Source organism: Myotis davidii, unplaced genomic scaffold, assembly GCF_000327345.1.
Source record: "Myotis davidii unplaced genomic scaffold, ASM32734v1 scaffold173, whole genome shotgun sequence".
In the NCBI taxonomy this organism is placed as follows: domain Eukaryota; kingdom Metazoa; phylum Chordata; class Mammalia; order Chiroptera; family Vespertilionidae; genus Myotis; species Myotis davidii.
This window is the reverse complement of record NW_006286303.1, coordinates 413,019-426,229: the sequence shown is the minus strand read 5'-3', so window position 1 is coordinate 426,229 and position 13,211 is coordinate 413,019. Positions and strand designations below refer to the sequence as shown.

The 13,211-nt window shown below is 41.4% G+C and overlaps 2 protein-coding genes across 4 annotated transcripts in view; both read left to right on the top strand.

The window, feature by feature from the left end:
- ARL9 (ADP ribosylation factor like GTPase 9) overlaps positions 1-8,486 on the top strand; it is an 11,294-nt gene extending 2,808 nt beyond the window's left edge. Inside the window, exons 1-3 of one of the 3 annotated variants that reach the window (XM_006757787.2) lie at positions 2,575-2,854; positions 5,709-5,884; positions 8,005-8,486. In XM_006757787.2, the coding sequence (XP_006757850.1) occupies positions 2,839-2,854; positions 5,709-5,884; positions 8,005-8,184 (372 nt within the window). In that variant the 5' untranslated portion in view covers positions 2,575-2,838 and the 3' untranslated portion in view covers positions 8,185-8,486. Of the gene's footprint in view, positions 1-2,574; positions 2,855-5,360; positions 5,518-5,708; positions 5,885-8,004 lie in introns of those variants that run through there. The other 2 variants (XM_015560084.1, XM_015560083.1) reach the window with 2 other exon arrangements.
- A 3,072-nt stretch (positions 8,487-11,558) lies between these two features.
- Positions 11,559-13,211, top strand: part of THEGL (theg spermatid protein-like) — a 46,325-nt gene continuing 44,672 nt past the window's right edge. Inside the window, exon 1 of the mRNA XM_006757833.1 lies at positions 11,559-11,606. Coding sequence (XP_006757896.1) covers positions 11,559-11,606 — 48 coding nt within the window. The remainder of the gene's footprint in view (positions 11,607-13,211) is intronic.

Below are 13,211 nucleotides of genomic sequence, written 5' to 3'. Positions count from 1 at the left end.
CACTGACCACCCAGGGGTAGACACTCAATGCAGGAGCTGCCCCCTGAGGGTTAGTGTGCTCCCACAGGGGGAGCTCTGCTCAGCTACAAGCCAGGCTGATGGCTGCCAGTATAGCAGTGGTCACGGGAGCCCCTCCCGCCTCCTTAGTAGTGCTAAGGCTGTTCGACTGTAGCTTAGGCCTGCTCCCCACTGGCAAGTGGACATCCCCTGAGGGCTCCCGGGCTGCCAGAGGGATGTCTGTTTGCCAGCTTAGGCCCAATCCCCTGGGGAACGGGCCTAAGCCAGCAGATGGTCATCCCCCAAGGGGTCCCAGACTGCGAGAGGGCACAGGCCGGGCTGAGGGGACCCCCTACCCACCCTGAGTGCACAAATTTTTGTGCACTGGGCCTCTAGTCTATATATATATAAAAGCCTAAATAACTTACTGTTTCTGTCAAGAGTCTGGCTGAATTGTTGCTGATGGCCAGTAGCTATGACATGCACTTGACCACCAGGGGGCAGATGCTCAAAGCAGGAGCTGCTGAGCAACAGCAACTTTGCAGAGTGCCCTCTCAAACTCCGGGACTCCTTGGGGGATGTCGGACTTCTGGTTTCAGCCCGATCCCTGCAGGCCACGCAGAGGGACCACATTCATTCCACAGACGCCTTTCAAGCCCCAGCGCCATTCCAGGTGCTGCCAGCCGGGGAGGGACAGCAGAGCGGAGGTTGACTCCAGGGTGTATCTGGACCGTCTTGCCCAGTCCTGCCCCACTGGCCACCTTCTAATTAATTTCCTTTCAATGTGCATGAATCCATGCACTGGGCCTTGAGTTAAAAAATAAAATAAAATAAAATAGGTGGGATAGACATTCTGGTGCTGTTGGGGATCTTTTTTTTTTTTTTCAACCTGAAATCTAGTCTAAATCTAATGTCAACATTTAGTGTTAAATGTATAAGATTATTGTTATTTTTAAAACAGTGTCAATGAAGACATTTACTGGTGGGGTTTTTGTTTATTTTTTGTGCATGAGAAACTTATTTAGTAGGCTGCTTGGGAAATAGATTTAATTTTCTGTGAACAGTCTGGCTGAATTGTTGCTCATTTATTACTATTTACATTGAAATTTGTACTGTAAAAGTCACCTTTCTGAGCACTCTGAACTTTCTATTTCTTTCTTCATACCAGCCTGCCCTGTTGTCCCTCAATCATTTGTCATAAAAATTTCTAAGGCTGGTATGTTGATGGAACGTTTCTAAAGTTTACATCTATTTCAAGAGATTTTAACATCAGGCTCGAAAATATATGCTCATTTGTCAGTGGAACTGATTTAGCAATTTCTATAATCCTAGCCTTGTCATTTAATCATGATATTTATATTTAAAAGTATTAGAGGGGAACCTTGCCTTAAGAGCTTTTAATCTAATGATCCAATTGGAAGGACAAGACAGATTAATGAGACCTTAGATCAGTGGTTCTTAACCTTCCTAATGCCGTGACCCTTTAAGACAGTTCCTCATGTTGTGGTGACCCCCAACCATAAAATTATTTTCATTGCTACTTCATAACTGTAATTTTGCTACTGTTATGAATCGTAATGTAAATATCTGATATGCAGGATGTATTTTCATTGTTATAAATTGAACATAATTAAAGCATAGTGATTAATCACAAAAACAATATGTAATTATATATGTGTTTTCCGATGGTCTTAGGTGACCCCTGTGAAAGGGTTGTTTGACCCCCAAAGGGGTTGCGACCCACAGGTTGATAACCGCTGCCTTAGATGCTTATATGGTGGGTGGCACAGTCAATATTGGAGGCACCATGGAGGTACCAAGATCCCAAACAGCAATACTATATATATAGTATTTATTTGATAGATTGACCAGGAGTTGGAGAATGGAGAGGTAATGTGCAATTAACACCACATAACTAATGGTTAATTATCCTAATATATAAAAACCCTGGGTCCGTCACATCCGCAATGACTGGAGGCTCGACCTAACGCCCAGGTTGCGCATGCAGCAGGCTCTGGTGAGTGGGGACTTGTGGCAGTGGAGATGGGGACGGGGAGGCAGGGCTGGCACTCACACTCACAACCACACACATGCACAGACACACACAGCGCCCACCAGCTCACAGCCTTTTCTCCCTTTCTTTCCCTCCCTCCCAGCTTGCTCTCAGAGCCTCTCTCAGAATGAGGAAACAAAACATACTGGGCCTGAAGAGGCCTGGATGGAAGGGAGGGTGGTCAGAGGGTGGAGCGGCCCCCACTGGCCCCACCCCCTCCCAGCTGGCAAAGAGGAAGAGGTAGACAGGGAGGCAGGAAGTCAGGGAGGACTGCTGAGGAAAACAGGGAGAGACAGAGACTGGGCGAGATCAGGCCTGCAGGGGAGGGCAGTTGGGGGTGAGATCAGGCCTGCAGGCAGGTGAGCGGTTAGGAGCCAGTGGTCCCCACTTGGAGAGGATGCAGGCTGGGCTGAGGGAACAACCCCCTCCCCCACCCCCCGCATGAATTTCGTGCACTGAGCCACTAGTAAAATATAAACTGGTACAGTTTGTTCTAGATCTATTAAATAGTTTATGAAGTTTCATTCTGGTTTACAATCCCACAAGTATTATTGGGTCCTACCACAGGCAGGTACACTACCAGGGACCAGAAAACAAGGCCCTGATGGCATAGGTTTATTGATTTATCCTTTGTTTCACAGGAGAAAAACAATCATATCCTAGTGTTGGGCCTCGATGGAGCAGGAAAGACCAGTGTTCTCTACTCTCTAGCTTTAAACAGAGTCCAGCACAGCAAGGCACCCACCCAAGGTTTCAATGAAGTGTGCATCAGCACTGACCACAGCCAGATGGAGTTTCTGGAGAGTAAGCCCTCTTTTTCATTAGTTACAGGATAGCTCCTTTCTCATACCTTAAGCAGGATATACTATTATCACCGTTGGGTCCTTGTGAAAAGTAATACTGGGTCAGATTTTCCTAGAGATTTAGAAAGCATTTGTAGTTTAATACTAGCGTGCACTGTGAGGGACATCACTTTCTGCTCTTATCATTATCTCCTTTTTACAGTGGTGGTGATAAAGGGCAGTTGAGAGGAAGGCTTTATACCCCTTGCATAGCAGCCTCCCTCCTCCCTTGCTACCCCAAGTAAACATGCAATCTAAGAAAATATAGCGTGCTTCCTTCTCTACAACCCAACTGCAGACAAACCCCAACCTCTTCTTGTAAACAGATGGCAGCCCAGAAGCTCATACTCTGTAGTAATTCTGGAGTCACCACCGCTCTAAATATTGCTATTCCCCAAAGTCTCATCAGGTCCTCTTCTCTTTACATTCTTTTCTTGGTTGAATTCATCCACCCGCTTGGCATTAAGTACCATGTATATGCTGATGAGTCCCAGATTTATCTATTCACCCCAAACATATTCAAATGTCATCTGACATTTCACCTGGCTGTCTGATGGCCCTCTCAAACCTAACGTCAAAACAAAATGCTTGAGTTATCTCCACATCTGTTCCTTTCCTTATAATCCACTGGTCAGGACCCATCGAGTTGCTCAAGACAGAAAACCCAGAGTCACCCTTGTCTGCTCCTTCTGTACCCCACCTCCAGTAAAACACGATGAATTTTTCTACCTTTACAACAAATCTCCAGTTCATCAGTTAGAGCCTTTCCCACTACCCTTATTTGAGTTGGAACCTCTATTATCTCCTACTGAGATTACTGCAGTACCTTTTTAATTTTGCTATCATCCAGACACAAAGAGAAAATGAGCAGAGAAATCGATAAACCTGTAAGCAAATCTTTAAGAAAAAAAGATGATATTCGGAATAGAGGTTTCAGCTTGCCCAGAAGCTATTGAAGAAATAATTATTTTGACCAAATACATAGCTAAAAAAAATCGTTCCAAAATATAAAAAATGAAAAGGAAGGGGAAAGGAAGGAAGGAAAGGAAGGACCCAAGTAGAGGGAGAAATGGACAGATCTATAATTGGAGTGAGGGATTTCAGCATATTTGTCAATTTTTCATAGGATTAAGGAGAGAAAAATTTGCAAAGATGCACAAACTTTGAACTTAATCAACAATTTGATCTATTGGACAATATAAAATTGCCTAATTAGTCTATTTTACCTACACCCAAACGCTAAAATACACATTCTCAAACACTCATGTAACTTTTACCAAAATTGACCGCTCACTGGGCTGTACAGCAGGTCTTAACATATTTCCAAATCAGAGGCATCATACAAAGCATGTTCTCTGGCTGCGTTGCTGTTAATAACTCAAAGATAAAAATCTCTATATAGGTAAAATGTCAGGTATCAGGAAAAAAAAATGAGCACAAATGTTCATTCTTGTTTAAACTAAATATATTTAAATCATATGAGCAACTTAGATTATACGACATCCTTTAAAATTAAAACCACAAAATACTTCAAGGACTGACTCAATGCAAAGGAAAATAATGGAATATAAAAACCCTTTCCCATTAGTATGGTAAATGTTTTTATTGATTCCTAAAACAGCGGTTTGCAAACTTTTTCTATAAAAGGCCGAATAGGGACTAGGGTAGGCCTTGTGGGCCACCTGGTCTCTGTTGCCACTACTCAGTTCTGAGGTTCTAGTGGGAAAGCAGCCACAGACAATATAGAATCAAATCCACATGTCTATTCTGAAAAAGCTGTGTTTGTAGACAATGAAATGGAAATGTGGTATGATGTCCACATGGCATGAAAAAGTATTCTTTCTTTTTCTTTCAAATGTTTAAAACTGTAAAATTGCCTAGCCAGCGTGGCTCAGTGGTTGAGCATCAACCTATGAACCAGGAAGTCGCAGTTCAATTCCCCATCAGGGCACCTGCCCAGGTTGCAGGCTTGATCCCCAGTGTGGGGTGAGCAGGAGGGAGCTGATCAATAATTCTCATCATTGATGTTTCTATCTCTCTCTCTCCTTCTCCCTTCCTCTCTGAAATTAATAAAAATATATTTAAAAATTAAAAAATAAAACTATAAAATCCACTCTTTCTTTGTGGGCTGTACAAAAAATAGACAGTAGGCCAGATTTAGACTGTCGGCCATAGTTTGCCAACCCCTGTCCTAGGAGAAAAATAAAAACTAAATTCATTGTCATTAACCAAAAAGTTTCTTCTGAGAAGAATCAATAGAATGAAATAATCCAAAGGCACTTTTTTTCTGAGGCAAGTATTAGTGAATGCCCATAGGATTATATTAACTCTCAGTGCAAAATTAAGAAGAGAAATTAGTTCTGGGATTTTGACAAAGGAAAACATTGTGCAAGTGAGGCTACCCAATGCATTTAGTCCATTTAGAAATTATTTTAGAGCAATGTGTTTTAATCCACCATCCTGAATTATTTTAGTAGCCTATTCCCATTTCTTTTTTTAGCTGTAACTGATGGACATGCAGGGGCTGCCGTGGCTGCTCTGTATAACAGCAGGAGGCATCCACTGTAGTATTTAGTATTTCATGCAGAGCCTGCATGTTCCAGAATGAATGAATCACTTGTGGAGGTAAATATCTCCACCCGCCCACTCCTTCCCCAGTGATGTCTCTCTGGTGGTTCTCAAGTGGTACACTCTAACCCAGTGGTATTAGGACCCCTGCACAGTGTTCAGAAGTTACCTGACTGCCTTTCCTACCCCCTCGGCGAATGTGGCTGTGACTTTTTGTGTGTGTCTTCTTTCCCTGCTCTTCTTTGTAGTTGGTGGCAGTGAACCTTTCCGTTCCTATTGGGAAGTGTATGTGTCCAGGGGAATGCTGCTGATCTTTGTGGTGGACTCAGCAGATCACAGCAGGTTACCTGAAGCCAAGAAATACCTTCATCAGCTAATTAAAATAAACCCAGTCATCCCTCTGGTTGTGTTTGCAAACAAACAGGTAAAAATCTGTTCGCATATTATTTGTCCTCAATGGTTTTATCATTAACACAAGAAATAGAAATACCTACTTTTAACAAGTAAATATGAAACAATATGCTGTACAGCCAGCTCAATTTATACCTATTAGATCTACTGGATTATAAACACCTTGAATGTAGAGACTAGTATTCATCTTTGTGTCCCTTATAATACTTTGTATACTGCCTTGGTATAGTAGGAATCTAACAAATATGTGTTAAATTTAATTCAGTGAACATTTGCTGATTATTGATTTCAACAAAATATTTGTGTCTACCATGTAAAAAGAAATTTAGGTCAATTAGACCTGAATTATGTTCATACACATACATTAAAATTATTAAGCATCCATGGAGAAATAGAATGTTGTATATTGTTGGTGGAAAATAGTATGGCAGGTTCCTGAAAAAATTAAATGTATAATTCCCATATGATCCAGCAAATGAAAAAAATTGAAAGCAGGGACTCAAACAGATATTTGCATACCCATGTTCATACCAGAATTACCCCTGATGGGCTTTTTTTTTTTTTTAATATATTTTATTGATTTTTTACAGAGAGGAAGGGAGAGAGAGAGTTAGAAACATTGATGAGAGAGAAACATCGACCAGCTGCCTCCTGCACATCTCCCATGGGGGATGTGCCCGCAACCCAGGTACATGCCCCTAACCGGAATTGAACCTGGGACCTTTCAGTCCGCAGGCCGACGCTCTATCCACTGAGCCAAACCGGCCTCGGCACACCTGATGGGCTTTTACAATTGCAAGGAGCCCCTCTTTCCATCCAACACCATCCTTCTATTTATTTCCTCTCAAATTCCATCAGTGAATTTCTTCACTTGAGACATCATTCACATATCACTGGATCCATTAACACTGTTACAAAAGTCACTGCAGGCCCTAAGACTAAATGAATTCAGGAGTCAGACAGGCAATCTGTTGGGACAACTGACATCCAGAGAGGTAATCAGCTCCAGCCAGGTACCAAGTACAGCACATCAGGAAGCCTCATGGATTCCCAGTGATGGAATCTGATAGGTTCATATTGGTACAAGAAAAACACACACAAAACAACGCCCTTTAAATCATTCCCAGGCATTTTTAAATGATCCCCTAAACCTTAGGGAGAACACTATGAAACAACAAAAGCCAATTACAAATGCAACTTTTTTTTTTTAAAATATATTTTATTGATTTTTTACAGAGAGGAAGGGAGAGAGATAGAGAGTTAGAAACATCGATGAGAGAGAAACATCAATCAGCTGCCTCCTGCACACTCCCCACTGGGGATGTGCCCGCAACCAAGGTACATGCCCTTGACCGGAATTGAACCCGGGACCTTTCAGCCCGCAGGCTGACGCTCTATCCACTGAGCCAAACCGGTTTCGCCACAAATGCAACTTTTAACCTAGTGTCTTGTCTTGATTGTAAAGACGGTTTTGACCTTGCCATGCAGCAGAAGTATGGGCTTTCTGTCTCATTTGAATCTCTTCTCTTTATGGCTCTCCCTGCGGGTTTCCCTCCTGTAAGCCTTCCCCATCTTTCCATCTTATCCTCTTTCTCTCCACCTGTCCTCTTCTCTCTGCCTCCTTCTCCTACCACTTCATTTTCTAAATCCATTCCCTCTCTGCTCCTTTCTGTCTCCCTTCACCCTGCAAAATTTGATCCAATTTTTGTTGTTGTTGAGAAAAAATAATAGTCACAAAAGAAAACTCACAATGGCAAATGCTATAATCAAAAAAAACATGATATGGACAAAAAAACAGTTAATGAATGAAATATCTCTTTAAAATAAATTTAAAATAATTGATCCTATTAAATATAATTCTGGGAAAATAGAAAAAGTAAGAAGCAGATTGACTGTAGTGTTTAGAACATTGATTAAGGTGTTGTATTGGTTTAACTTTATTCCAAAAATATAGTTTTGATGATAATTCATAAATATGGGTTTAATTCTGATGAAAATATTTATATTCAATAACCACTAGGGTCATAATAATGGGGTCACAATATCCTCCATAGTAAAATGAATGTGGGGTGATTGAGAGCAATAAATGCAAAATAACCAAAAATTTTCTATTTCTTTCTTTCATTCTTGAAGGATCTCAAAGCAGCCTATCACATTACAGACATCCACGAAGCTTTGGCATTATCTGACGTGGGAAATGACAGGACGATGTTCTTGTTTGGGACCCAAGTGACAGAGAATGGCTCAGAGATACCGTCCACCATGCAAGATGCCAAAGACCTGATTGCACACCTGGCTGCACATACGCAGTGACTAGGCGAGGCCCACAGTGGCTCACAACCTAGAAGTCACCAGAGAGTGTTGCATGGCAGGCATGAAGCCAAAGGTTTCCACTTTTAAATAAAAAATAACCCATTTCCTATTTTCTCAATGCATGGCATATATACAAAGATAATGTTAATTGATTAAAAGCATCTCTTTATTTCGATTTTGAACTTTAAAAGTATTGGTAGCGCAATGTATTTGGGGGAATTTGGAGTTTTAAGCAACAAAATTAAAATTAACATTAGCAAACATATATCCCATTTGTAGTTTTTCAATGACATGAGATTTATATTGACATTTTAATAAATTTTTCTCTTTTTAAGTAAAAATTTGGGTGTCTCTCCTTTAAGTAGATGAGTTTGACACTGTAAGGAAAGAAATTTTGGGGTAGTGCGATGAGAAAAAGTTGAAGTCCTTCAAGCAGGACTTATTTTTATTTTATTTTATTTTTTATTTATTTTATTTGTTTCATGTTCATCTTTTTTTTCTTAATATATTTTATTGATTGTTTACAGAGAGGAAGGGAGTGGGATAAAGGGTTAGAAACATCGATGAGACAGAAACATTGATCAGCTGCCTCCTGCACACCCCCCACTGGGGATCGAGTTCGCAACCCAGGTATGTACCCTTGATTGGAAATGAACTCAGGACCCCTCAGTTCACAGGCCGACGCTCTATCCACTGAGCCAAACCAGCTAGGGCAGGACTTATTTTTAAAAATGAGAGCCTGGCCAGGTGTGGCTCAGTGGTTGAGCATCGACCTATGAACCAGGAGGTCACGGTTTGATTCAGTCAGGGCACTTGCCTGGGTTGCAGGCTTGATCCCCAGTAGGGGGCGTGCAGGAGATAGCCAATCAACTATTTTCTGTCATCATTGATGTTTCTATCGCTTTCTCCCTCTCCCTTCCTCTCTGAAATCAATAAAAATATATTAAAAATAAATAGAGAGAAAAGTAGACACTATTAAATCCAAACAAAAATATAAATTAACAGCATTCAGAAAGATTTAAGAAAAGGCTTCTCTTTTAGGAGCCTGTTCTACTAGATGAGGAACATTGTGGGGATTTGTTTTTTAAATATTGGATATTTTTCTTTTATATATGGGCTTTCTTCACTAGAAATAGCTCTGTTTACCTACAGACACGATATAAATTCAACTTTTAACCTAGTGTCTTGTCTTGATTTTAAAAAAAAGGACTTCATTTCCATTCCAGCATGTAAGAAGCTTGGAAGTCTCCACTGTCCTAACAAGTAAAAAGCTGAAGAGACTGAAAAGTCAACAACTCTTCTTGGATCCAGAAGAGAGGTGAGGACACAGGCTGCCCCAAGACTGGAGAAACCAATAAGAGAATACAGAGAAGGATAAGCTACCAAAGCAGAGACTCACAATGGGAAACCACTCTTGGGAACCAGTGCCAGGGTTTGGGAACCAGAACTGTGATTGACCAATTGCTGGAGGCTCAGCATGGACAACTCTGAGCATTAAAAACTCCAGGAAGACCAGTTATATGGGGGTCTCCACATTTTGTGAGATTTATCTCCAGGAGCTTGACCAGATTTCCACAATAAATAGCACAGAAAAATCCCCAGGTGTTTCCAGGACTGGAGAAAAGGAACCCTTTTTTTTTCCTTTTTAAAGTCCTCACCTGAGGATATTTTTCCATTGATTTTTAGAGAGAGTGGAAAGACAGAGAGAAACATTGATGTGAGAGAAACACATCGATTGGTTGCCTCCTGCATTGAGTCCTGACCAGGGCCCAGGCAGGGGAGGAGCCTGCAACCAAGGTACGTGCCCTTGACTGGAACCCAACCTGGGGCCCTTTGGTCCGCAGGCTGATGCTCTATTCACTGAGCCAAACTGGCTAGGGCAGGAACCATTTTAAATATGCCACAGCACTTTACTCTTATTAACAAGGCCTGACCTCTGGGAAAACTAGTTAACCAGAGCCTAACCTGCAGGGATATTCTCAGAGCCCAAATCCAGCACTCTAGCCCAACTTAAGACTTTAAAGCTACAGTAACTTAGACATTGTAGTTTTTGCAAAAATAAACAAACAAACAAATCAATGGAACAGATTAGAATGCCCAGAAATAGACCCTGATAAATACAATTAACTGATTTTTTGAAAAAGGAGCAAAGGCAATACAATGGAGCAAAAAACAAAAGTCTTTTCAATAAATGATACTGGAACAACTGGACATCCACATGCAACACAACAACAAAAAAGAATATAGACCCAGACCCCACAACCTTCACAAAAATACAAAAATTAACTTAAAATGGGTCACAGATATAAAACCAAAGGCATGATCCATGAAAGAAAGACTTCATTAAAATAAAAACTTTCTGCTCTGCAAAGGATACTAAGAGAATGAGAAGAAAAAAAACAGACCACAGAATAGGAAAAAATAGTTGCAAAATAAACATCTGATAAAGTACTGTTACTCAAAATATACAAAGCACTCTTAACAATAATAACAAGAACCAAAATGGACCAAAAACCTTAAGAGACACCTCACCAAAGAAAATATACTCGTGGCAAATCTTATTTGATACTGAAGAAGAAATTAGCTATCACATCATGAAAAGAAATGGAGAAAATTTGAATGCATGTTACTAAGTGAAAGAAGACAATCCCAAAAGGCTACATACTGTATGATTCCAACTATAAGACATTCTAGAAAAGGCAAAACTGTGTTGGCAGTTCAAAAGATAAGTGGCTGCCAGGGGCAGGGTGGGAGGGGGGAAGGACGAATAGGTGGAGCACAGAGGACTTTTAGGGCAGTGAAACTACTCTGTATTATACTGCACTGGCGGGCACTTGTCATTACCAGTATACTACTACATTCGGCCAAACCCATGGAATTCAAAACACCAAGTGTGAGTCCTAATGTTAACCATGAACTTTGGGTAATTATGATGTGCCATTGTAGGTTCATGGGCTGTAACAAATGTACTGCTCTGATGGAGGATGTTGATAATGAGGGAGGCTATGCATGAGTGGAGGTATATGGCAAATCTCTGTGTATTCTGATTAATTTTGCTGTGACCTAAAACTGTTCTTTAAAAATTTTTTTAGACTAAGAAAACCATTAGTTGAAAAAATAAAAAAAAATTGGAAAGAGGATTTGTCCTGCAAATTCTTCCTTTAAAACTTGGAATCTGTAGCAAAACAAAAAATCAAATTTGGTGAAGACAGCCTCTCCCATTGTTAGCACATAGACTTCTCTATCAAACTTTGGGTCTAAATGGCACATAATTGAACTTCAGCATGCATGTGCAAATGATTAGTAATTTCCCTCTGAGATGTTAGAGTGTGTGCCTTTAAGGTCACTAGCTTTCTCATAGTCAGAGGTGCAGGATGGTGTTTAACAGCATGATATTACAACAGCCCATTCAGGTGTCTGAGGTCAGACCTTCTTTTGTCTGGCCTATGGAGACTGGATCACACAACGATTTGGGATTGTCAGAAACCCCGAGTTTTCAGCCTCTGCCCCAAGGATGGCCATGAACTGAGTCCTGGACAATTCCTTAACTATTTTGTGTCTTACTCAGTCTTCACCCTGGTAAAAGAGTAAACCAAATTCAGGCCACTTCCAGCCCCAAACTCTGATTCTATAAGGTATCTTTTTATTATGTTTTCTAGGGTGGTCGCGGGAATACCTAAGTTCCTGGATGCCTATTTCAAAGATGATGCTTTTAGATACGAAGTGACATCTCTGTTCTTCCTTGGTTAGCCTTGTTTTACCTCTTTTTTTTTTTTTTTTAGATTCTGCATTTTAGCAATAAATGTTGTGGCCAGCATGTTTCCTTCAGGGAATAGCTATTGAATGCCAATATGGTGGTCATTGGTTGGTACTGGGGATGATTAAAGCAAAGAGGTGAGATATTGGCAGACTGTCAAGGGAGGCACATGTCTCAGGGGTTTCTAATGGAAACGGCCAAGACAGGTGCGAGTGTTGTTAAAGAAGCTGTCTGGCTGGTGGTCTGCCCAATAGACCTCATGGGGGGTGGCATTTATTACTTTGGAGAACTTTCCACACTCTGATGTCTGTTGCCAGCCTTCCAGGCTGAGAAGCCATAGGTTTAGTGTGCATGCTAAGAGCTGATCTATCTTTTCATTCATTCATTTAATCAACATTTAATGAGCACCAGCTATGTACTAGAAATGTGTCAGAACTCTTTCAGTTAAAAATGATGGAAATTCAAGTTAGATTTTTGTATGCCATGAAAAGGGGATCTGGGAGTCTCATCATACCGGGAAACCTGGGCCTGGGTGGATTCAGGGGTTCAAAGTTAAAATATTCTCCATCATTTGGCCCTGCTAACCTCTACTTGGCTTCATTCTCCAGATTCCCCGGGCGAGGGACATTCGCCTACAACATTCGTATGCGAGTGCAGCTCAAGATCCCGGAATAAGATGGACCCTCCCCTTCTAAAGCAGCCATCCAGCAGATCTCAGGGAGGGGCACTGATTGGCTTTGCCAGGGTCGAAGATTCATCCCCGAGCCAATCCCTGTGGTCATTTTGCCAGGACCAGCACTGGGCCAATGTGAAGGTCCAAGTGTAGGAAGAAGCTGACATGGGGAATTGCCTGACATGTTAGAGAGGAACAGGGAGGCTGGAATGTAGCCAGTAAGGACAGAGCAGCCGCAGTAGACTGGAGAGAGAGGCAAGGACCAGATTACCCACGGGGCCCCATAAGGTGCACAGCTTGCGATTTATTTTAAACAGTTTGGAGCGGCGGTTCTCAACCTGTGGGTCGCGACTCCTTCGGCGGTAGAACGACCCTTTCACAGGGGTCGCCTAAGACCATCCTGCGTATCAGATATTTACATTACGATTCATAACAGTAGCAACATTACAGTTATGAAGTAGCAACGAAAATAATTTTATGGTTGGGTCACAACATGAGGAACTGTATTTAAAGGGCCAGAAGGTTGAGAACCACTGGTTTGGGAGTATCCTGATTGGAGGTCGGCCAACTCAGAACACCCTTCTGGAAGGCATTGCA